This window comes from Larus michahellis, chromosome 5 (assembly GCF_964199755.1).
Source record: "Larus michahellis chromosome 5, bLarMic1.1, whole genome shotgun sequence".
Classification (NCBI taxonomy): domain Eukaryota; kingdom Metazoa; phylum Chordata; class Aves; order Charadriiformes; family Laridae; genus Larus; species Larus michahellis.
In genome coordinates, this window is record NC_133900.1 from 48,393,143 (window position 1) to 48,418,106 (window position 24,964).

At 43.1% G+C, this 24,964-nt stretch overlaps 1 protein-coding gene across 5 annotated transcripts in view; it reads left to right on the forward strand.

The window, feature by feature from the left end:
- The window catches only part of SLC4A11 (solute carrier family 4 member 11), a 141,330-nt gene that overhangs the window by 75,923 nt on the left and 40,443 nt on the right, over positions 1–24,964 (forward strand). For all 5 annotated transcript variants that reach the window (XM_074587202.1, XM_074587203.1, XM_074587205.1 and 2 more), the window contains 4 exons: positions 9,242–9,288; positions 14,012–14,243; positions 15,492–15,573; positions 24,784–24,907. In XM_074587202.1, coding sequence (XP_074443303.1) covers positions 9,242–9,288; positions 14,012–14,243; positions 15,492–15,573; positions 24,784–24,907 — 485 coding nt within the window. The remainder of the gene's footprint in view (positions 1–9,241; positions 9,289–14,011; positions 14,244–15,491; positions 15,574–24,783; positions 24,908–24,964) is intronic.

Consider the following 24,964-nt stretch of genomic DNA (forward strand, 5'->3'; position numbering starts at 1 on the left):
TTGTGAAGATATATATCTAAAATGCTTGCTATTGAGGAATTAAATCCCTGGATTGCTCTAGAGGTTGCTTTTGCCTCTAGCCCACCATTTTAACATCTTCTGTAAGGCACATGCTAAATGGTGAAGGAGGAGGACTAGCAAAACCTGGCTTTAGTGGTATGTGCCTAGGAAAATGCAGCCTCTGGGACGCGGCAACAGTCTGGGTTTCATCTTGGCAGCTGGAGGCAGACTGAAGCCTGCCTGTGTGGGCACTGACTATTTTGGAAATTAAATGCAAGGGCTCTGGATCATCCTTGGCGTCACAGTATCACAGAGTCCTTTAAATTTGCTCAAAGTTATTTTTAGATTACAAGCAAATCCCAATTGATCTATAGTGAGCAATTATTTGAAACAGCAATGCAGAATAGGCATGGCCTGGACCTTTGACTATCTCGAAGGCTACTTTTTGAATTTGAGCAGTGACTTTAACTTAAGAAAAATATCTAGCAATTTTCAAGCCTGCATTTTTACAAATGCCATCTTAATTGAAAGATATAAGGGGAACTGTACTCTGCTATGACAAGTCTGGGTTTAATGCCGTGGGGTGCATTGTTTGGGGATGAGGAATGCAAGTACTGTGGATTCTTCTGTGTTGGAAGAAGCTGACTTGCCTTGTGTGTCCTCCTGGGCTTTTCATAAGTGTTTTCCCTTCCATTCAAAACAGGACAAAAAAGGCCTCCTTATTTCCCTCAAGCACTGATGTTTGGTGGTGGTATTAGTTGTATCCTTTTTCTTCAGCTGAGATGCTTAGTATTTTTAAGGGAAAATGGACTTCTGATGTACTGGAGTCCCCTTTCAAATGTGAGGATAGAAGTCTTAAAAACGGGCTTCAGGCAGAACTAAAGTCCAGACTTTCAATAAGGGCAGGTGTGAAATGAGATTTACTTTTAATTTTTTCCCATGACAGCATCAAAGTGGTCCAGGTAACTAAAATCCAGGTTCTTCCCTGTTATCATCAGGCATAGGATTCCTCAGACTCTGGGGTTTGAGTCATCTAGGCTGTCAGCTCTTTCTCAGAGGTCGTTTTGATGAAGCATCTTCCAGAGTTGATTTTATACATACTGAATCAGACTCTGGCTGCATAGGGCATAGCTGATCCTCCTGGACAGCTGAGTCCTCAGGTGGTTGAAAGTGGCTGAGATGAGCCTCTTAAGCTCTTCTGAAAAAAGTAGTCTGAATTGCTGAAAAAAAATACCCTCTTCACAAGTTTCCTAAGCTCTTTCCAGAAACGAGGTTTAACTATGCTGTGGCTGAGGTATGTCTGGGAGTGTACTGTTCCTTGTTTTCTACAAGGGGATGCTTTTCAGAAATGCCCTTGCATTGCTGCTGCTCTCTGGTTGTTTCATTTTTATATTCAGTCTTTGCATGCCTGGAACAGAACTGTGGAGATGGGCACTTGCAGTGCCTGTCTCCAGCAAGACAAGCTGAAAAGAGAGGGGAGGAGGGGAAAGCGGGTCTTGTCCAGGCAATGAAAGATATTCCCCCAAACACTTCATCTCCAACCCCCAAGGGGAGCTAGTGCTCCAGGATCCTACAAGATCCTCTGGTGCTGTTTAAACACGGTGGAAAAGCAAGCGTGGGAATGACATTTTTCTGTCCCCATCCCGTTTTCTTGCTTTTTTGAATTTGGGTGAAACCTTTGTTGAGCTGAAAGGCCTCCTTGTGCCAGAGGGCTCGATATTGCCCTCTTGTGTCATGCAACTCATTGCAACAGTTGCTGGGGCTTGGACGGTTGCTGTGTGGCCAGAGAGGGACTGACCATGGGCCATCTTCTGCAAAGAGGGTTCTCCAGTGCTGCCTGTGTTGATTTGCTCCCTAGTGTGAAAAGCACTCGCTGCACAAAATGCATTTGCTCTATGCCCAGCAGGAAAGACCTCTAAGGTGACCTGAAACAAGATAAATAGCTGCTCTATGATATGTGAGCCTCTGCATGCCTGTTCTGGTTGTCACAGTTCGGTGTCTTGGCTGTATGTGGTTTCTAGATTCTCTCCTGCTGGAGATCTTTTCTGGTAAGCTGCTGCGAGGTTGCTGCCCACCTAAAAGATCCAAAAATCCCATCTGGGGAGGGGATGAGTTGGTACCCTAGGGTCTGGGTGCTGGCAGGCAATGTAAGTGGAATTACAGACACAGTGACAGCTCTGCCATCATCCTGTCGAGCTGTTAATCTCCATGTGATGGATGTACAACTCACTATGAGCATAATTGGATGCACTTTACTGTAATTCTGTTTTAAAAAGATCACTGCGTGGGATTAAACATTGAGCCAACAAAACATAGCACAGCCCATAAAATTCTGACAATTAACTGTTGTCATAAAATGCTGGGCTGTGTGTGCACAGATGTGTATAAAACAGGATAGCTTGAAGAAATCTAGGGTTTAAGGGTATGGCCTGTCTCAGTTTTAATTAATATTGGCTGCTGTTGCATGGAATACTGAGCCCAAATCAGTGCAGATGCCCAGACACTAAAATGCTTCTCGGTCTTGATGCTTGGGTCCTTTCTCTTGGGTGTTTTATTGCTTCTTTGTGGTACCTGATGAGAAGCTTTTTTTTTTTTTTATTCTCTTCTGCCTGTCATCCTTCTAGCTTAGGTTTTGGTGGCAAGGCCCGTTTTCAGCAAATATTAGTAGCTCCAACATGGTGGTGGGTCTTTATCTGAAGCTGCATGCTTTTGGACCTGGGATCTGCATTTTGGGGGGGAAAGATCAGGATGGTTTTTAGAGAGACTGAGACTTGTACTTAAGTCAAAATAAATGTGTATAAGTAAAATGCACGGTCTGTGCCCTGCTGTATGTATTTTTGCTGGAGTCAGCACTGCATTCCTGCCCCAAATGAGATCCCTTTTCCCTGACACCCTTGCCAGAGGTTGGAGAGGGAACCCCCCAGAACAGGAGCAGGGACATTCTTTCCTGTGCTGCCAGTAGGCAATCCAGCTTGATGCTCTGGTCCCTGGGAATTCATGCCAGAGAGGATGAGGAGCATCAGTGAGTTTGGCGTGCAGTTGGCAGGGGGCTCTTTCCTCTCCGGACTGGTGTGCTACAAGCCCTGCTTATTTCATAGCTGCCATGTTAGTTGTTTAGTGGCTTGCAGGCTCATATGTGGTTTTACAACTGCTTTCCTGTTCTCTCACCTGTCTAGAAGTATATTAACCCTTCTGTCTTAGTGCTATCTGGATGTGAAACTGAGTGTATTTTTGCGTTTTTTACATGGGCTTTTCCATAAATCCCTCTGGAGCCTGGGCTGCAGGTGTACATACCTTCATCCCTTCAGCCTGTCATAGAACCATTGAACTAGGGGATTCAACCACCTGCTGCTTTATCTGCAGCATGCTTAAAAATAAATCTCTGCAAATGAATACAGCAATTTGGTTCAGGTTGAGCCTTAAAGTTGGCAGACAGGCAACACAAACCTTATTTGTTTCAGTGGATCTGCAAAGTGTGCAGGGTAACAGCCTTGCTGGCGGTTGCAGTGTTCTTATCTTCTTGGCAGCTCCCTTAAATCAGCCAGGCAAATATTTTCATTGTTTGGACCTCATTCTTGCAGTTTGGGGTTTTAAAACAATTCTTTGGACCTCGTTCTTGCAGCTTGGGATTTAAAAACAATTCTCCTTCTCCTCCTTTCCCCAGATTGCAATAGAGGGGTTTGCACAGGACTTTTTCCTAAACTTGGGTGCAATTTATCAGGGATTTGTGGAGCTATAGCTGCTCAACTTTTGCAGTAGGCTTTGCCACTTAGAGCTGATGCTTGTACTGGTGGTTTTAGCTACAGAGAGGTGCCTGAAGCAGTTTTTGGGGGTAAGAAGGCAAAATCCTGATGGCAGCAAAAAGCCAATCGGAAAGCAGGATGTGGCTTTGTTGTCAGGGTGTGTGGGGGAAATAACGGAACACGATTTACGCTTCATGAGAAATTAAAGCCTGTTCCACCCTCTGGACAACTGATCATTCCTAGATACAGAGAATCAACAGTTTCCTGTAATCCGCTCCAGAGGCATACACGTGCACGCCCGCTGCTGCTGCTCCGAGCAAAACATGGTGCTCTAACTCATGGCCCAGCCCCTGCCGAGATGACTTTTTTCTTTAAGGGGACGAGGAGAAACACTAGATGCTGGCGCCAAGGATATTCCAGAGAGAGTAGCGTCCAGAGACAAGTGGTCTGAGCCTGAATGGGTATCATTCTGCACACAATAGTCACATTTCCTCACATTAATACCAAGGTCCTTTTTATGTCTCGAGGCACAATGCTGACCCACGCGTTCCATCTGATAACTCCTGTTTTAGCAGTTTGATGTCAGCGTGGGATGTTGGGCTCCTGAAGCTTCCTATACTCTAATGGAAAGTGGATACACCAATTGTGTGCCGGGGGGAGATGGCCTCCCTCCGAATTTCCTGGCGAGGGTGTTTTCAAAGCGGTGCTTAACGAAGCCAAGGGAGGTGCGGGGACAGCAGGGGGGTTGAGTAGTGTGGGTGGTTCTGCACGAAGGCAGTGTTCTCCCTTCTAGGTGCTTCATCTTGGGTTTGCTTCAGGGCAGCTTTCCCCAGGGTTTTGAGTGCCCTGTCCCTCCAGTTGGCATGGAAAAAATACACCTTCTTCCCCCCCCTCAAACTTAATGACAAAACCTATTGAAGCAGTTTTGGAGGAAAAAAAATAAGAAATTTGCTCTTATAGTGTGTGCATGTCTGAGGCATTGGGGGGTGTGACAAATGACACAGCGCTCAGCACTCTTATCTTGTCCCTGCCCTGGTGCAAGAGCTCTGGTCAGTCTGTCTGTGTTGCCCGCCTCTCTTTCCAATTCCTCCCCTATGGCCAGAGAGAAGTGCAAGGCGATAGTCCTTCACCTGCCCAGCCATTGTGATGTCTGTGCTGAGCGTTACTCAGGTGAGGATTTACTCCCCACCCTGCCTGCTCCTTCCAGCCTGCTCCAGAAACTTGCAGCTTGTTGCTTATTTCCACCTGCCTTTAACCTGGGTGTTGGCTTAAGAGGGATGAACCCAGCTGATTCTAGGCTTTCTGCTGCAGGTCAGCGCACCACGCTATCATGGGGATGTGGGGTAGTTGGTACATGTTTGTTTATCAAATAACATTTAACCGAAATTATTCAAGTCTGATAGGGGTGAGTCCAGACTTGGCACAGCCACAGCAGGACAGCAAAGCAAAGGATCCCTTTGAGATCCTGCTTGTGCAATCCCTCTCTGCCGGTGACAAGTTAGAGGCCTCTCTGCTGCTCCTAACAAGCTCCTTTTGTGCCATGTGCTGATGTGTTTTATTTATTTATTTTTTTATGGCAACAGATTCTAAAAGTAGAAGGTTTTGCTGCTCGCAGTGTGGTTCAGCACAAGTGATTGAGGCTTAGATTTGCTCAGACCCCTGAAGAAATCACCAATGTCCAGATAAAATAGCTTTTTTTAATAATAAAACCCGATGAAGTCAGACCTTAAACCTCGTGCCAGATCTTTGATATTTTTCTGAGAAAATCATGGAAGTGCTAATGTAGTATTCTGCTCCGATTTATTAGCCTATCTACCATGTAGATGCCTTGGGAAGTGCATATAGATCTAAAGTAACATGTAGTGACACCTGCACAGCCAAAAAGTTCCTGCTTTCCAATTTCCACTCCTTTATCCCGAAGAAAAATGGTGTTAATATGCTGCAGACATCCGGTGGTGGATTTGCTCTGAAGACTTTTGGGCCTTCTCAGGTATTAAGGGTAGCACTGGGGACCTGTACAAGGGAAGGAATGGAGAGGGGATCTTAAGTGGAGATCTCTTGAGGCAAAAGGTGAAAAGCTTTAAACTTTGGCGTATGACTTTCACAGATTTGTTTTCAGGGTTGTCTTTGTGTAGAAGATGTCATTATCTTAACAGGGGGTGGAGGGGAAGCAGGGAGGGAATTTCACTTCTCTGGGTTGCTCTCAAGGATGTTATGTAAGGGGATGAAATCGCTTTGGACTATAGTAAATAAATTACTTGCTGCATTTCTCGTGTCCAAGTACTAAATCTCCATGTTCCTGTCAAAGCTGCACAGGTCCTGTTCTTCTGCAAATGGTGGGAAATAAAAAAATGGAGGTTTGCCACAGTGCCCTGGCAGGGCTCTGAATGCGCTGACATGAGGCCACGAGTGTACGTCTAATGTTTGCAATTTATCAGTGTTGCTACAACTGAAATGACCTCCCAGTGAGCAGCTTGTAGTGTATTCGGTAATGCTGCGTGCTTGTGTGCATACATCCTAGAAATTCGGGATATGTGTGTCGCCTTGATGTGGCTGCCAGGGGATGTCGGAGATGCGTTGCTGGCTTTTTGGTTTTCCCCTGGGCAGAACTTGGAGCACATCCTATCAGATAAGGTCATCCACCCCTGGCAGCTCTACTTTAACTATGTGTGAGGACAGAGACAATAATGCCCGTAGCTAGCTAGCTTGCCTAAAATAGACTTTTGCAGCCTGCTTTGACCAGCAAGGAGGACCACAAAAATAGAAATAGAAATTTTACATGACCCTGACCTCTTCTTTCTGTTTAAGTATGTTTAATCCTGACATTCAGGTGTGAAATCTAGTTGTTATTCCTGGTAGTGAGATATAACTGATGATCGATGGATGATTTCTTCCTTGTCAGTAGAGGGGGAATCCATGGTTTTCTGTATCCATTTTTTCCCCATTGAGGGCTTCTCTGTGGAGGCGCAGGGGTCAAGAGTGTTGCATCTTTTCAGCTCTTCCATAACTGGAGGGAAGCAGTGGTAATTCCATGAAGGAGGAAAAAATTGGTGGCAGGCTGGGGGTGGTTGGTCTTGGGCTTTAGCCAAGCTATCTCCCAATAGATGTGTCACGGGCAACTTCATGCAGGTTTTTATCCTGCGTTGTCTAGTGGGTTCCCCTTTAGTAAGTAAATGGGTGGTTCAAAAGCCAGGCGGAACAGCACTTGGGAAGTCTGTGTATTTTTTCCCCCCATTGTTTATGTTCCAGTGGTTTTGCAACTATCCCTAAGTAATGTTATAGCACTCAAGTGGGCCTTTAAGATAACAGCCCGGAACCGGGATGGCTGGCCATATCCAGCTGTCTCCTTTCCCTGGTTCAAGTCTGAGTGGCGTGTTTCTTGGATGAAATGATGAATGAGGCTCTGGGCCTTCCAAAGCATCACCTCTGTACCCAGAACAGCTTTTTTGAGAAGTTTGAAAGATCCTTGTCCAACAGATGTAATTAAATGTTTTTACTTGTGTTGATAAAGTAGCACTCCGGTGCCCATCCAAGATTGATACATGCTTGAAACTGATAAGAGGAACCAAGAGTTGCTGCATGATAAAAGGACAACATGAATTTCTTTTGTGTTTTGCATGTATCCGTGAGGACAGACTGCAGATATGCAGATCTCTCTTTTAGCACGTGGCTGTTATTGTTCAGGGTTGTGGGTGTGTTTTGTCTCTCTAGAGCTATCTCTTGCAAGAGCAGAAAAACCAAAACATGTTTTCTCTTCAGTGAATATTTATGGCTTCCAAATCTTCCAGCATGCTTTTGCATGTGTAATTAGGCTGTAAGTTGAGTAAGTGAGTGTTGGAGAACTACAAATGTAAGAGCCTGGGGAAAATGCTTGATGTTTTAGTTTATTTGGGTGCTTGCTTTTTAATAATAAATAGCATTTTTAGATGAAACAGCTTGTGTTTTCCAAAAGATGTGTCAAAGCTTGTAATAATTGGGACTGTTGCACCAGCAGACTTGACTAGTTAAGTGATGCTTTTAATCACAGGCACAGCATCCAAGTGAACTTTGGAAGAAGTCGGGTGATGTAACCAAAGCCTCTGAACCATTTTGTTTAGTGGGAGAGAAGGGCAATCCTTTCCCTCTTCTCTACTGCAGTCAACTCTGCTCCCAGTTTTGAGTTGCAGCCTTTTAACCCTGTTGTGGATGTGACTTGAATTCCTGTTTAATCAGGGATGGTTTTGGTTAAAGCAGCTTTCAGAGTGCAAAAAATTACTCTTCTAGAATTCTGGTGTTTTCATTGTATTGTCATGAATGCATGAACTGTGAATTGCATCATCAGCTTATTTTTGGAGAGTAACAGGGCTGGGCTCGAAGGTGCCTGTGTGTGTGGTCAGCCTGTGAAATGGGATTACAGCAGTTCTTGTAGGTTAGGATTTGAAAGTCCAGATCTGGAAAGGAAGCAAAAACCTCATCTGAATAGCTGTAACTGTATTACATCTCTGTACTTTTCCACAGCTCGGCCTCTGGAAAAGTTTTCGGTCTTCAGTGGGTTTTTTCCATGCTGTCACTGCGCTCACTTGAATGAAAACTGTTCGTATGTTTCATTTATAATTTTGGTAGCAGCTCAGTCTTGTGGGTTTTCTTGAAGAGTGTGAAGATGAGGACTTTGAAGGAGAAGGATGCACAGACAGTACCTGTGGTAGTAATGACGCTACAGAGAAGCTGTCTTGGATGCAAGCAGTATGGAGTAGGCTTGTGGCAAAACCCACTATGTTTTATTTGGTTTTTTTAGATTATACCAAAAAAATCACTTCATAGATACTCTAAGAAAATGTTAATATTGTTGCTTGAATGTTTGAACTGGGAACTTCCCAGGTACCCCTGTCCCTGTATCTCAGGTGCATATTAAGTGACATTTAATAGTCTCTAAACAGCAGTTTTCTTTCCCAAGAGCTCTGTTGCTTTACACTTAGATTTATGGAGGCAGCGTGGTGAGTTGACAGGACATTAATGTGCTCATCTTCAAGTCGCTGCGTGCGATCTCTCGCAGCCTGCTCCCTTGGAAGTGCCTGGGTGTTATTGTTGACTCTTTAACGAGGACAAGAATGGTTTCCAAACGAGCGTGACTCATGCAGTCCTAGCCTCAATCTATCAAACAACGATGCATTGGATTAAATGATTACCTAAAGGATTATGAGTTAGACTTTTTTTGGGGAGGTGGGGGGAGAAGTGAAGAGTTAAAATATGTAGGCAATCTGGAAAAAAAAAACCCCAAACATGAACAGAAAAGGCTGCAAGCCACAAGATAATGCCAAAGGCCGCTTATGCGCTTGGTCGACACTTCCAAAATGGGAAATGTTGTAAAAATTGAATCTCTGTTTTTCTCTAGAGATCATCCTCTGCCAAAAGGGCAATACTTCACCTTGTTCTAAGCCTTCTGCTTGTTTCCTGTTGCCTGTCAAGTAGCTGCAATAGTAACACTTTTCTGATATGACTTTTTTCCCCCCCTTTTACAGCTGAAAATGAAAGTGCCGGCTGCGTGTTACTGCACACATCAAGGAAGGTAAGTAGGGATGCCATGTGATTGAGTTGTGTTTTTTTTCATTATCTAGAAGCAGAGAAAAGGATCTTGAAACACTCCATGGGGGTGGGAAGGTGGTTTTTACTGGCCTAAACAGAAGGCGTATTAATGTCTCTTTCTTTGAATTCCTCTGTCGCTATTTAAACCGTAAAGGCCTTGTGCTACTTGTTCTCCAAACAATTTCTCTGTAGTTCTGATTGTTCCACTGCTTTTTGTCCCAGACAATTCCTTGACGGGTTAATTAATCACTTTCTCTTCTGCAGCTGCCTGCAAAGGGATCCAAGTATATACCGTAGAGATTCAGACTGCTGAGCTCCTCTCGAGCCGAAAGCAGAAACACCCAATAGACACTGCTGTGACTTGGTTTCCTGTTTATTCCAGCTAATCAGATCTGCCTTCACAAGGTTCAGCAGGAATGAATTCCCTGGAAACACAGTCTAGGAGTATGATTAGGAAACAACGCTTGGTTTACACTTGCTCTTGAGATTGTATATCAATAACAATAAGGTAGAAATGCAAAAAAAAAAAACAACCCATCCTTGTATAGGCTGTATTACTACAAACCTCCAACTGTGAAAGTACACAGAAAGTATATTGAGTGGAAATGGGTTGATACTTAATACTACATGCTGTCTTGGTCTTGTGGGCTGTGAGGCATGGCTTTCAGTTGTCTTGACTTGCCTCGTCTGCCAGTTGGAGGGGCTGGCCGTCTGCATGAAAACTTGTAGCACCGCTGATCCTGGTAAATCATATAGTATGGGCTTTGTTGAAGGTTGTAACTTGGGTTCTTAAATCTGTATACCAAAGCTTTGGGGGCTTTTTAGGGAAGCTCGGAGAGCTCTAACTCTGCTTTCCTTCACACCTCTAAGATGGCTCAAATCCTGAAAAGGTATTTCAGCATTGGCTGAATTAGTAGGGGGAGGAAAAGAGTAGAAGAAACCTTCCCCTCAAGTTTAAAGAAAAAACAATAAAACAAACCCACCACCAACAACAACAAAAAAAAAAAACAACCCAAACCACAAAACACCACAAACATTGGTATTAAGTCATAGAAGTTAAAATAAGCTATTCTGTGCTCAGGAATGGAAACGTCTTTGTCAATAATTTGTCTTGTCTAGTACTAGTGCCAAGGTTCTCTAAGTCGTATACACTTGACTGAAAGTAACCTAAGAACTTAATCACTTAAAGTGCAAATTCTAAGCCCAAATGCAGGATATGCCTCTGATAAGAAATAGTTGGAAACTGCTAACACATAAGTGTCTTTTCTGTTTTATTTTTCCTTTTCAGAGCTGTAGGATTCCTGCTTCTCTGACCTATAGTTCATGCTTGAGCATTTTAGTGTGCTCTTGAGTAACAAATACCAGAGAGCTAGCATGCTTTAGCAGGGCTTGAGAGAAGATGCTATTGCCAGTTTTTGCCTCCAGGGACGACGAGTTGAAATTTTGCACTTCAAATGCAAAGGAAATTAGGACCTGAGTCACAGAGGAGATGGCTCCATGTGTCTGGGAAGGGGGAATTGCTAGAAGAAAATGTTTCATTGCTAGATTGTCCTTATCTCTGGTGGTAGCCTATGGTTCTTGTGCCTGTTTGGGAGAGCTGGAGGGCAATCTGTGTCTTGGCAAGTTGCTATCTGGCATGGCACTTGGTAGGCATAAATAAGGAGAAGCTTTTTGACATGGTTTGAACTATTTAATGACCATCATGGTGTGTTTCTGAGGGAATTGCCTTGAGTGACTATGGCCACAGCACAGGTAGAGCTCTGCTAAGGAGATGCTTTTTGGATGCCCTTCTTGTAAGGTTCTTGCAGTGTCTGCAAGTGGAGGTGGTATCTAGAGCAGCCACCCAGCAGAGAACTTGCTTTTTGGGGCCTTCTTGATGAGTGTTGAGAGCTTTGGAACTTTGTCTTATGGTGGTTTGCCAAGAGGCCTACCTGAAGTCAGGAGAGGCTGTTTCAATGTGTTCCCCCTTTGGCATGACAGCCTCTGTTTTTTGCCATGATGCAAAGTGCAGCTTTGCAATCAAGGATACTCGATGCAATTAAAATGGCTGTTGGGTAGCTGTCTTGGGTTTCTTGCTAAGCAGTTTGCAGCATGAAGTATCCTGGTGTGACTTGACTATCTAGCTAAAAATATTTGTGAAGGAGCAGTGATTAATCTCTCTTGAAACCAGCGGGTGTCCTGACTAGAACAGTTCTGTTCTGAGCTATCTCTGAGGTGTTTCTGTAGCAGTGCTGCCACTAATTTGATCTTGTTTTTTCTCAGGGAGTGATTATATTTATATCTTTTCATGGTGGCTGGTTGCTTTGCAATGTTTAATGTGTATATCTTCCCCACTGTTATGGGAGGGATAATAGGGGCAATAGCTATCTTTATTTCCTGTAAAGGACCAAAAGCAGGGGAATAAACCAAGACTGAGGTGTGAAAAGTGATTTACACAAGGCATTGTCTGAAGCCTGTGTCAGAGCTGGAGATGACTTGCAGTAAGCCACTGAAAGCACTGTCCTGCCACAACAAGCAAATGATGCTGTCATGCACAGCTCACTGGAGGATCAGTGTTGATTGGGATGCTGTGGGCAGATAACAGCCCTCTCCTGAATGCCTTTGATTCATTTCTGCTATGCCTCAACTTTTTCCTTCTATTGTTCTGCTTCTGGTGGCTTCTTTCATGTGTGGGGGAAGTTGGTGAGACGAAGCCCCTCTTGCTTTTTTGAAAGCTCTTGCTTTTTGAAAGCTCCGCAGCACAGGACTATGTCACTCCTGATGCTCTTAACCTTCTTCATACCTCTATGGGTATCTCCTCTGCTATCTACCTTGTTAAAACCTGTCTAGGTCATTTGGCCTCTTTGCTGTTTGAACCTACGTTCTGGGTTGCATTCTGCATGCCAGACAAGCTGAACATAGGAAGTTCCATCTAAATATGAGGAGGAACTTCTTTACTTGGAGGGTGGCAGAGCACTGGAACAGGCTGCCCAGAGAGGTGGTGGAGCTGTGTCTCTGGAGACATTCAAAACCTGCCTGGACGCGTTCCTGTGCAACCTGCTCTAGGTGACCCTGCTCTGGCAGGGGGATTGGACTAGATGATCTCCAGAGGTCCCTTCCAACTCCTGTCATTCTATGATTCTGTGAAATGAGTTACCTCTGGGAGATTGTGGCTGGTCATGTGGTGACGCCATGAACGCCAGTGTTACAGATGGTGATAGGTGACTTAATTTGCTCTCATGCAGTAATGATTTGAGACTGACTTGGCCACTTGTAGTTATATGGCCTCTTTTAGGAGGAGTTGTAACATAGTTGTGTTACCGTCTCCTCTCCCAAGAGCAGGTGGTAACAAAGCCTTGTGGGTGGGAGCCAAAATCCTTCAGAGAATCCTCCCTCTCAAGGATGCTGTGTAAGAAGTGATTGATGCAAAGTAAAACAGTGCTAATTGCAATGGATGTGTACTGACAACTTGATAGTTGCTGTGATAATTACAGTAATTAGTGAGATATTAGTATTTTTTTCCCCCCTGTGTCTAGGCTATAAATGGAAAAAGTAGAGAGGGTATGTGAGAGGAGGGGATCCATGAGTCAGGCTCTGAGATAGTCCTGTAACTTGCGGGGGAATGTGCCAAGGTCCTGGTTGTGGAGTTTACTGAGCTTAAGGGGATCTGAGGGTTTAAATGTATCTTGACAATCTGGTCCTCAACAACATGAATTCAAGCTTGGCTGGTTTTCTATCGGAAGGAAGATCCATATAACAAAGTGCAGTTCCCACTTTCTCAGTTTTAAGCTGTTGAAGGAGAGGACAGGACTGTCAGTCCTCCTTGACCAGTACTGTGAGTGCTGACTGTGTGTGTATTTCCAAGGACTGTGAAACGGGAACAAGGCATTCGTAGTTTGATCATCCAATTAACAAACTTCACAGCTTGCAAATACAGAAAGGAGATGAGGTTCTGTAATACAGTGTGGCTGTTTCTTTTATCTCAAGGACAGCAAGTCTGGGACAGCAGAGGGAACCAGCAGAGAGCTGAGACAGTATCAGCCTCTGCTGTCTTTTTTTGGCTTCCTATCACATGTTGATTCAAAGCTAGATGTTATGCACAAAGGAAGAAAACTTCCTTGGGAATGGGAACAATAGAAATTTAAGAAGTGTCAAAAAAGGCGATGGGCCGGATGGCATTCCCCATCTACCCCTTCAGGCTTCCTAACTGGGAGCATCGGGGAGAGATGGTTCCCGCTCTGAGAAGAACTGGGTCGGGTTGCACTGAGATGCATACTGGTAACTTTTTCACACTGCTGAGCTTGGAGTCCATTTCTTCCAAAAATCTTTTCCCACATTTCAGCAAACTTCTTGAATTATTTAAACCTAAAGAGGATTTTAAATGCTACCTTAAGCATTTTTGCTTTTAGGCTAATTTCTGTGCTTTATCCTAGGCAACAAAACTTTATTTTTTTTATTCTTCTTTCTGTGTTAGGGTGTAAATAGGCATTCACCTATGGTGACTCTGTTAAGATAAGACTTGAAAATGCAGGCCTTCAATGCATTAATGATATAACATAAAACTCCTTTTCTTCCATAATGTGATCTGAATAGTCAAAGTGATTCCAGAATCATTGGTTTGGTGGCAGTAACTTCAACAAAACTGCTTGTGAGCTACACAGATCCTAGGCCTTTGCTGTTAGGTATTGTGTGCAGCTGTCTAACGCTCTGACCTCTTCTTAACACAGTACCTGAAATTAAAGAATTTTGAGGAAGAAGTCAGAGCCCACCGAGACCTGGATGGGTTCTTGGCCAGAGCCAGCATCATCCTTGATGAAACAGCCACCTCCTTGGATGATGTTCTTCGAGAGATGTTGAAACACTTTGCTGAAGATCCTGAAAACATGGAGCCAAGCTGCAACTTTGAAAAAATCATGAGCACTTTATTCACAGATTCGGGGACCCCACGAGAAGGGAATGGTAATCAGTTCTTGATTTGCTTTTGCCTATGGGTTACCGTTTAGTTGTTATCTTTTTCATTTGTGGTGTGTTGAATGCTCACTACTGCATGGTGCCCAGACTTGCATGTTGCATTAGAGATTGGGGGTTTATTTTTCCATATCACCCAGGCTGAAGGGTCTCAGGTTTCTGGGATTTTTATGTTTTGGTGGAGTCTTGCCCCTGTTTCATTAAGATGACACGTAGTGGTGTTCTCTGGGGTTGAAAGGTCTACAGCACTTGAATGTCTTGTCTGTTTGGACCCATTAGGTGTGCTTGTCCTCAGACAAGTGTCTGGTACTCTTCAGCAAACAGACACTTGGGGTGTCCCTTCAGAAATGGCTCCTCTGCCTTGTGGTTCTCCATCTGAATTCACACAGGCTGGGGAAGTTTGACTGCTTTGGATGAGTAATTGGTTGGGGAGTGCTTGAGCCTTCATGTTGCTCCCAGCCTATTGGAAGGGATGAGAGGCAGTTTGTTTTCCTCCAGAAAATCAACTAGGGTAACTCTAGCTAACATTGTTGGCTCACATGTCACCTTTAAGCTACCAGGAAATGTCATAGCATAGTCTAAAACGCTACCTTTTAACCCAAGATGTAAAGAAGCTTAACTAAGCGTTGTTTCTCTGTAGGCACCCATGATGTTTCAGAGTCAACAGGAATGAATATACAAACTTGTACATCGCACCTCAAATGTAACTGTCACAGCCTGAGTGAATTTGTTTAACAGATATGTCAAGTCCTGAGCATGTAGTAAGCATGTTCATGCTTTGGTTACTTCTTCCTACCTGTCTTAGAGCTTTGCATTTATCTCTTTAATTTAGGCTTTCTGCCAATAAAGAAAAACTAAGCAGTGCTGTAAAATGATCTGAGAACGGTAATTAGGAAGAGGGGGAGAAGAGGGCAGGGGAGTTGAAAGACAATGTCGCTTCTAGTCCTGCGTGTGTTGAATAATGCTAATCTAATAATCTAATGTTGCAGTAGGTTGATGTTGGGAGGAGAAAACAGCTGCCTTTCCAGGCTGTGAATAGTTTAAGGACAAAATTCAAAAGCATCAGGACAAATGTTTCCAGCTTTCTCTGTCACCCCCCGCCCTTGCATCAATCAGCTGTGCAGATAACTAAGTATGCTTGGTCTTAGTATTCAACTTCCATTTGAAAGAAAATGTTATTTGCAGTTGCGAACCAAAGATATGGACAGCCTGTAACTTTTCCCTCTCTTCTTTTCCTAGTTCACCTTTTATCAGATACAATTCAGGGGGTCACGGCAACAGTCACAGGGGTGCAGTATCAGCAATCCTGGCTCTGTATCATGTAAGTACCTGGGTTAGATTAGCAAAATCCACTGGCTGCTCAGAGTTTACAGCTTTTCCTGCTGCTGGGAAGAATAGCAGTTCAAAATGTGCCTTTGTAAATTGGGATGGTGGTGCACTCTCCATCTGTGCATCCTGGCTGGTAGGATCTCAGTCTCAGCATTGGGCTCCTCCTCTTTGCAAATGGTCAAGCAGAAGCTTGAGCAGAGGTGACCGCAGTCTCTGCAGAGCATTACGCTCTTGGATGCTATCGAAACCTGGTGTTAACAAGCTAAGAATGCTGAAAAAAATCTGAGCCAGAAAATGCTAATTACTGAGAAATGTTAATGAGAGGAACTTCTGAAAGGGACAAGAAACTGATTCATGGACTACTTTGCCTGCCAAAGTCTGCGAACTTGTACCAAAAGATTTCTTAGGTCCTTTGATGAAAACATCTAAACTTTATAACTGAAAATTTAAGTCAGAAATTCCGACACTATTTATACACTGATTACTTTGTCTGACAACTAATTCAGACACTGATTAATTGTCAACACTGATCACTGTCTTGAAGGGTCTGCTCCAGCGTTTAAGAACTCTGGCATCTGGGACTTATGAGACATGGTGGCTTCACCCCAGCTTCCACTTGACCAAAACTGAGTTTTGAAATTGTTGTTGTGAAGTGTGTTGGGCGAGCCAAACTATCCCTTCACAGAGGAAGGCCGGAACCTGAGTCACTGAGCCAACCAAAGCAATGCGATTTGACTTCTGTCTGTTGCTTTATGCATATGCAGTCTCTAAGTCAAGTTGTCAAGAAATATGTTAATTCCCAGAGAAATTACTAGGGTATGTTGGATAGGTGCCTAAAGGCTCGGGGAGTGCGTGCACATATTCTAGCCTTCATAGCCTGTTTGCTAGGACAACTGTCAAGAGTTTTCTTTCTACTAGCAGTTCTACTCATATCTTCTGCTTATGGCTGGAAAAAAAATGTAGAGTATTCTGCCTTGGAAATAGATGATTTGGGGGAAAAAAAAAAGCCAACAAACAACAAAACCCCTCACTCTTGTTTCTAAACTCTTATGAAAGAGAAAAATGTGGTCTCTCTGTAAAGAGGTAACTATTGTATATAAAGGCACTGTTCTGTGAAAGAAGTTAACTGGATAATGTCTGTGCTGTGTGTGCTACTGTCAGCTCTGTTCTTATGCCTGGCATGCACAGAGCAGTTTGCGTGAAGAAGATTATGAGTTTATACAGTAAAACGGTCTTCCTGTACTGATCATCCAAGAGAGCTTTTGCGTAGTTTTGTACCCTTTCCTGCTATCCTACCCATGGCATCCAATAAGGATATGTACATCCTAATGTAGGAAGAGTAGAGGGTGGAAGTTTCTACTGTGGCATGTGACATGGCTCTGTGGAGGGCTTTGGAGAGCATTGATTTAATAACAAAGCATTTCTAGAGGTAATGATACAGATGCTGTGATTATATACATGAAGCTGAAAAGGGTAGGTTCAGCCTTTCTGTGGAAAGTGTGCCAAAGCTTTAAATGCATCCACGTGAGTAATACTAGCTTCCATGACAAGATTTGATTTGAAAAATAAGCTTACAGCCTGAAGGTGTCTTGTGCAAAACTTTCCTTATTTCTTCCTTTTGTTACTCTGAAGAGGGTGAAGAAAGTGGTGGGAAAGCAGTGATGAGTTATTAACTATAATTATCTAATTATTGCACTGTATTTCTGCTGTAGCTATTGTGCAACAGATTGTGAACCGTATTTTTAGATCTTACATTTTTCTTGAAGTCAGATTGCAAAACAGCTTCAAAAACTCAGAAGTAAAAGGAATTTGTTGATGAAAAATTTCTCCATATGAGTGGGAAGAACCTTTAAGATATCTGCTGTTCTTTATCCTTGGATTTAGTCTATACTGTTTGCTAAATTTTAAGTTAGCACTGATGGTTTTTTGTGTACCTTAACTAACTAGTGGATGAGATAGGCTTGAGTATCATGATAGGATTCCATTAATCAGGAAGAGCAGCTCAGAGATACGCTTTTGGTAGGGCTGCTTCTGCACTGATTTTGAGGGGAAATATTAAAGCCAATATTAGCTTAGGGTCAGAAAGAAAAACTTATGTAGGATTTTCACTGAGTTGTGCAGAGCCTGGCTGCAAAAGAGCGTTCCTAATTGACACAAAAATTTGATTCCGTCTTTCTTCTGTGCTGGAGAGAGGGTTGCTTTTTCTTATCTGACTTATCCTTATTGTGAAAAACCTAGGGTGAAATGGCTATTCTGCTTCTGCTGGAATCAGTGCTTTCCTGACAGTTTCAGGTCTATTGTGCTTCTGCTGGAATCAGTGCTTTCCTGACAGTTTCAGGTCTGTTCAACTGCCAGCAAGGTCAGATGTACCATATGGATCTGGGCTATAGCCACATGACAGAACAAACTGTTGGGGAATTGAAGATCTCAAGGTTTGAATGTTCCACTGAAGTCCAGGAAAACAACTGGCTTCTAGTTCGTAATAGGCTTTAAGGCTTTTTTTTTTTTTATTACTGTCAAGAGTGACCAAAACCTCATCTTGCTGAAGCCATACTAGGGTACATAAGTTTATGGAAACCTTAAAGCTCCTTCTGTAAAATTCTGCGTAACTGAGAGTAGTGCAGTACTTCATACCCCACTAACAAGCAGTCTTCAGCTCTAGAAGAACGAAGGTTGCTAGGTATTTGTGTACATGATAGTTTTCTAACTAGAAAGCACATCTTCAGAGTTACAGATTAACTTCATCGGTCAAGGACATGATCTTATACCTTAGAAACCATGGACACAACTCTTTTTTCTCCTATTCATAGCATTTGCCAGAACAGCAAGACACAAACTGGCATGGAGATCTCTTGCCACTTCACTGTGAAGCTGCTGGTTGACTGTTTCATTAGAGAACTTGGGATGAGGGATAGCCAGACCTGTCCTGGAAAAGGGAGTGCTGAACTGTTATCCTCAGACTTATTCGGCTATTTAGCATGAGGAAGCTCTGCTGTTAGTAGGATCTTAGGGGAGGTACTTTGGTACCCCTCCAGCATGCAATGACTACAGCAGGTAGATGCACTCTGCCAGGAGGGTGCTCGCAGTTCCTCGTGAACTACCCAGAGCCTGGAGGGGGTAAACTGGATGTTTTGCATGTCTGGATCAGGAAAGGTGGGGAAGAAGCCCCTGTGAGAGCCATTGGTTTTGGTGTTGCACAGCTCTGGCTCAAAAAGCCCAAGGCAGGTCCCTCTCTTATCCAATGGAGAGTATAAGGAGAAGTGGCTGTCATCAGAAGCCAAGACCTATCACACCCAATTCTTTCTTTTACTATCTGACAAATGGAGATGCAAATGCCTGTGTTTTTTATTTTTATTTTTTCCCTTATAGTGAAGGATACCTAATGCTAAGGATGTTAAAGTAACTGTTAACTGATTGCTGTCTTTGACCGCTTATCTGTCTCCTTGATGTCCTCCTAGGAGAAACACCAGCTATATGGGTTATTGAACAAATGCTGCTTGAGCTGAGTAGAAGTCCCCAGGCATCTCAACTTCCAGGCTGTGTTCTTCTTGCCAGGAGATAGATATCCAATTGCTTTCTTCCAAAGCTGAATCCTTAGAAAAACATGAAAGCAAGCTGCTTCATAGTTGGAATTGAGGAGTTGAAGAGCCATTTCCTTTGTCTGCATTGATAAGGCATATGGGTTGGTGAAGGATTTGTTTTCAGTGCATTCAACTGATTGGCTAAAGCTGTTTTAACAGGCAAAACAGAGGGAAGAAGCCTGTCTGTAAGCAAAGGGTGGTTTAGTGGTTTGTCTGCCCCATATTTCTATAAAGTTGCTTATTCCGATATAGTGTGTAATTACAATGATTACCGTGGAGGAGTTTAAGTCAGGAAAAACCCAGGTAGCCATTCAAAAAGAGGTATTGTGAGGTTATTTTGGATATCAAGCAAGACTGCTGTTCAAATACAGTAAAGTTTAAGAGCAGCAGCTTCTCAGATTTAATGTATAACCGATGGTTGTGTGAAATATGTTACTTATGGATCTCTCAACAAAAGTAATGCAAAACCTACTTCATGTGTTTAAGGATTTTTCAAGACCTAAAGGCTTTTGTGGGTCTGTAAAAAAAGCCACGTTACTTCTGATTTGGCTGTGGAATAGGCTTCAAGTAGAGATGCTTCAGTTACTGTGTGTTCCTCAGAATAGTGCCTCTTCAAAGAGCAAAATGGGATACTATGGGGAAAATAAACAGTTCAACTGTTTAAAACAAACATTAACCTTTAGGGGAATTATTACAAGATTTGGAATCTTGTAAATAAGAGCCTCTTCTTGAAAACTTACAACCATCATCTCAAGTGTTCTTTGCATTCAAAGAACTGATTAATTTTCTTTTAAGTGCCTGTAGCAACCCTTGTTGGGTTGTCCCAGGTTATGCTGGAGAGCTGAAGATCTTGCAGTTGCTGTGTTATGAAAAGGGAGTTCTCAAATTCAAACACTTCATTAGGAATTTGGGTCCTGAAGGATATCTGGTTGGAGAGAAGGATGACTCGTTTCAGTGCCTGCAGCGTGTGTACAGGAGGGAGGAGGTGTATCCTTAGACATTGACCTGTAGGAAATACTTTTCACTAGAGAGATTGACTGCTAGAGAGGATGGGTCTTTCTGGAGCTGAACAAAGTGCATTTACCAGTCCAAAACGATATTCAGCTTGGAGCGACTTTGTTGCTGAAACAGCCCTGTGCCAAGCTGCGGGTGAGCTGGCTTGCTGGTCACAGCTTCATTCCTTGCTTGCAAATTCTGGTTTCTGAAAGCTCGTGCCTGGAGCTGCTCAGTGGAGGAAGATTTATTTGCAGTGGACGAGAACAAGAAGTGTCATTGTTATTTTGCATTGGGACAGGAAAAGGCTGGCTAGATGATTACCTCTGCCGGGCACTTTTTCTTACTGCAGGGGATAATTTGTTTCTGAATTAACTTCCTTTCTTGCCCTATTTAAAGAGGGTTTCTGTTTCTCTTGGGTCTCCATAGTTTGACCCTTTTTATGATTTGTTTGAGAAATGTGTTATTACTCTGATAACATCTTGGGTGTGGGGCAGACCTGCGGCGTGTGTGACTTGGTGTATCAGTGATTTTGGTGGAGCATTGCCAGTTCTCACCATCTGAGTGCCATGCTCAATGCCACTAGATACGCAGCCTGGAAAGAAAAGGGGAGGACAGCGAAACAGCAATACATGCTGTAATTTAAATGCCCTTTTTATGAGCTCAATTATTGGAGGATTGAGATAAAATTGCTGAGAACACAACCTGGCATCTCATTAAATCATAGCCCAGCATTTCCTTGTGTGACTAATACTGGGTGAAAATAGATTTTTCAGCTTGTTGGCCAAACCAAAGGAGAATGAAATTTAGCTCAACCCTAACCAAAAAGGAACTTGGAGGCTTTGGCCAAACCAGACTTGATTTAGAGTCAGCTGAAAATGTCTTGTTAGTTCTCAGGTTTTTTGGGGCTTTGGCTATTTACCCTTCAGAATTTTTTTCTTAGTGGGAGTTTACTTAAGTGTTTCTTGAAAAAAAGTCTCTTCACTTTAAAAGTGGTTCTCCTCTTGGCCTGAACTATGCTGAGTTTTACCTGCTGTCTTGCATAACTTGGGATTTCTTCATGTGAACCAAAACTTTTTTGTCCTTTACAAATATTTGCATGAGTCTAGTAGGGACTAAAGTTTTAGTTTGTTTTATATTTGTATCTGTATTCTGGAATTAAAGCAAAAGTAGGAGCTGTAAGTGCTACAGGTTTTGAATAGTTAAATAATGGCAATTAGGCATTGGTGGCAATAGGTTTTGAATCAGTTAAATAATGGTTTAAATTTGAAGAAAAGTTTGAGGTGCTGAATGATGCATGGGCAGAAGTGACTTGGCCCTGCACTATAACTACAGAGACAGCTGGTTTTTGTCCCCAAACAAACAGCTATAATACAGTAAGACCAGGTTTGGGGTAGAAGAAGCTTCATTCTGCACAAAGGCACCTCCATGCAGCAATGTTTAGGTGCATCAGACCTCCTCTGTGGCACCTGTTTAAATCTGGCTTACCCTCACTGAACCAACTCGGCCTGATTTGTAAAGATATTACAGACTTAAATTGTGTCCATACATTGTCTTAAACTAAGGCTGGAAATTCTTCAGTGGTCCATACTCAGTTTTAATGGTGTGATGCTGGAATTCAGATGCATGTGACCGTATCAATAGAGCTCTTTACAGAAGAGTTGGGAGAAACTGTATAATAGGTGTGAGAAGTCTCAAACTCCAGCACTGGGGATAAAACTATTTTCAGATAAAGATGGGTAATGATGACAGTGGGTTTCCTGGTGTCTTGTGAATGTGCTCAGTGTTGCTAAGTCTTCCAGTACTGCCTAAGCACTGCAAGGTCCTCTTGTTGCACACTTTTCCAGTCCCTCAATGTAAGGAAACAGTGAATTCCTGATTTAGAGAAACACAAGGCTTTGGTGTCACTGCTAGGAAAACCAGCTTGTACGTGAAAGTGATTCAGTGACAAAGAGCAGCCTCCTGAACAGTCAAGTTTTCCCGTCCATACCCAAGGAGCTGTTGAGCTGAAGTGATGTTGTAGCCCTGTGGACTGGCACTGTTGGCAGGACTGTCATCTCTGGAAAGCACAGCCTTGGAGACAAATTACTGGAGCTGAAACATAAGCTTGTTACTTCAGGAAGAAAGCTAGCTGCAGAAGAATCCATGTGGCTTGCTCAATTATTGCACTATATAACAGATATTTTTCTAAATAACTTGTATATTACAACATGACTTACATTGTAGCCAGGGGAGCATGTTGGCCTTCCTGCCTTGGGTAAGAGCAAGCTGAAATTCTGGGGGTTTTGTGAGGTTTTGGTTCTTGGATTTACTCAAAGGGGGTGAAAGCAGGCAAGTGGGTACTGCTATGCAGCAGTGCTGAGAGATAACTGGTAACTTGTACCTCCACAATGTGGAAATTTATGTTCATGCCTTGCTATCCTGCCCCACTTCAGGCTTTGAGGCATGTGCTGGTGTGATCAGCCCTTGCCCTGCAATAAGTTTTCTCTGTCCATGTTTTGCACTTCCATAGTTTCTTACTAGGTCAGGTACTGCCATGGTAGGAAAGGGATGATGTTTGATAAGTGTTAACACAGCTCTGTGAGCAATAGGTATCCAATACCTGCTTCTGGCCATCTCTGGAACAGAAATGATGTTCAAAATGCCCAGAAAGCCTTCCTTTTAATCAGTTGGTGAGCTCAACAGCTGAGGTATGAAAATGGTAAGCACAAAGGGTCACTTTTGCTAATAGTGTATAAACTGTTCACTGTTATTGACTAGTTCAGGTGGATGAAGTTGAGAGAACTGAAGGTGTTGGACCACTTGAAGGTTCTCCATTTAGTATAATGCCTGGAGTTCATGTATCTTCCCCAGTGGCTTGTTGAACTGTAACACCAGGAGGCTTGTATGCTGACTAGCCACAGCAAGATTGCTACCGAGGGTTTTGATTTGCTTGTGAAAACCAGTGTTGTCTGTACTCATTTGATCCCTTGGGAGGGAAGAACAAGGATTGTTGCAGATTCAGACTATGGGTTTAGTTGAGAAGATAGCTTGTGCTCTATTTTCAATTACTTTAGAAGGTATTTTATTCCTAACCTTAGGACCTGCCTTGATCTTTCTCCCTTCTAAAGCTGATTCAAGTAGACAAAAGACAAGGGGCTGTGGTGGAAGGGAGTTAGGAAATAAATGGAATACTGTCATCTTGCTCATGACCTATATTGTTCTAATTAAGCTGTTGGGTTGTGCTCAGATAAGTGCCTTTGTCAGATTAATTTGCGTAAGTAGACTGCTTCCAATCTGTGATCAGGGAGTCAAACTCAATAACAAAATACTTGGTGGTGTGATTATTGAATGCAAGTTAAGAACTTCATAGAAAATGTAATGTGCTTCCGACTAGTACATCTCCAGCCAAAGATCTTCAGGAGCCATTACTGAGGGGTGCATGGTCATGGGAATAATGTTAAAAGGAAAGATATGGTCTACGATTATGTAAGAGAAGTTAAAGGAGAGATGAATTCTACTGTCACGAAGGACTGTGATAGGGCCTTGCTAGATGAATAAAAGGGGGAGCAAGCATTCTAAGTGACTTTGAACCAGAAAGAGGGGGGAAAAAAAAAAAGAAAAAAAATCTCTGAGGTAGGAAAACGCACTTCTAGACTTCTTTCAGTGTCAATAGGCAAAAACCTGTGTACATATCTCACCTGTGCTTTTCACAAGAGTTGAGTAGTAGTAGATGGCTTTAATGGGAACAGGAGAGCTGCAGCCCAGGCTGGTGTTAGCTATCTTCTGCAACTGCACCAAGCCACTTTGCTGCTTTTTCAGAGTTTCACAGCAGGAAAAATGATGGCTACCCATATCAGAGCTCTGTTTAAATATCCCAGGGCAGCAGCAGACCTGGTCTTTCATGGCCTCCGAAGATGATCTCTGTGTTTCTTTCAAACAACTTGTGGCTAGTCATTGTTACAGGAGTCAAACAGCCACCATACGCTCAGCAGTGCTGGCTGGATTGCAGCCAAAGATTTCCCTCAGACCAGTAATCCTGCCTGCTACAGCCTCTGTAGATCTTGAGCAAGGAGGTCAGCTTGATTTCTGTAACACACCTGAACCAGAAAGGGGAAAAATAACAGCTGAGAGCAAACAGGGAAGGCCATTCAGAGAGAGAGATCTGCCCAGGGCAAAAGAAGTGGAAATACGTTGGTCTGGCACCTTGCCTTAATGTTTCTAAAAGCGCTTTGGGAGATCAGGTGAAATGAAATAAAGTGCAAACTGCTTTCCAATAACGTAGGTGTTAGGGTTTTTTCTGAGGGCTTTTTTGTAGAAGCTTCTCTAGCACTGCAAGTACTACATATGTTGCACTCTGTCTTTTAGTTTCTGGGCTATTAAAAAGCAGATGGGGGAAGAGGGAGAATATACCTTGAAACCTTGAAAGTTACTTCTCATAAAACCATGGATGTCAAATTCTACAAGAGAGTTAGAATTGGGCTAACAGCAACTTAGTCACTGTTTAAGGCTTCAAAATTGACCCTTTCACAACCAACAAAGTTTTGTGTTTCTCAGAGTTGTAATGTTTGTTTATAAACCTTGCACACCAGGAGACAGCATGCCATGTGTCATAGTGCCATGTATAACAATGGTATCTTCCTTAACAGTTGCACTATAAAGTCCCTTCAGCGACGTCATGTTTGCATCAGCCGCCTGGAGAGGCCTCAGAATTGGGGTGAAAACTCCTGTGAAGTGAGATTTGTGATATTAGTTCTGGCTCCTCCTAAAATGGTGAGTATTGCACTCTTGTTTGCTGTGGTGCTTCAGAGGTTTTTCCCAAGATTGCTT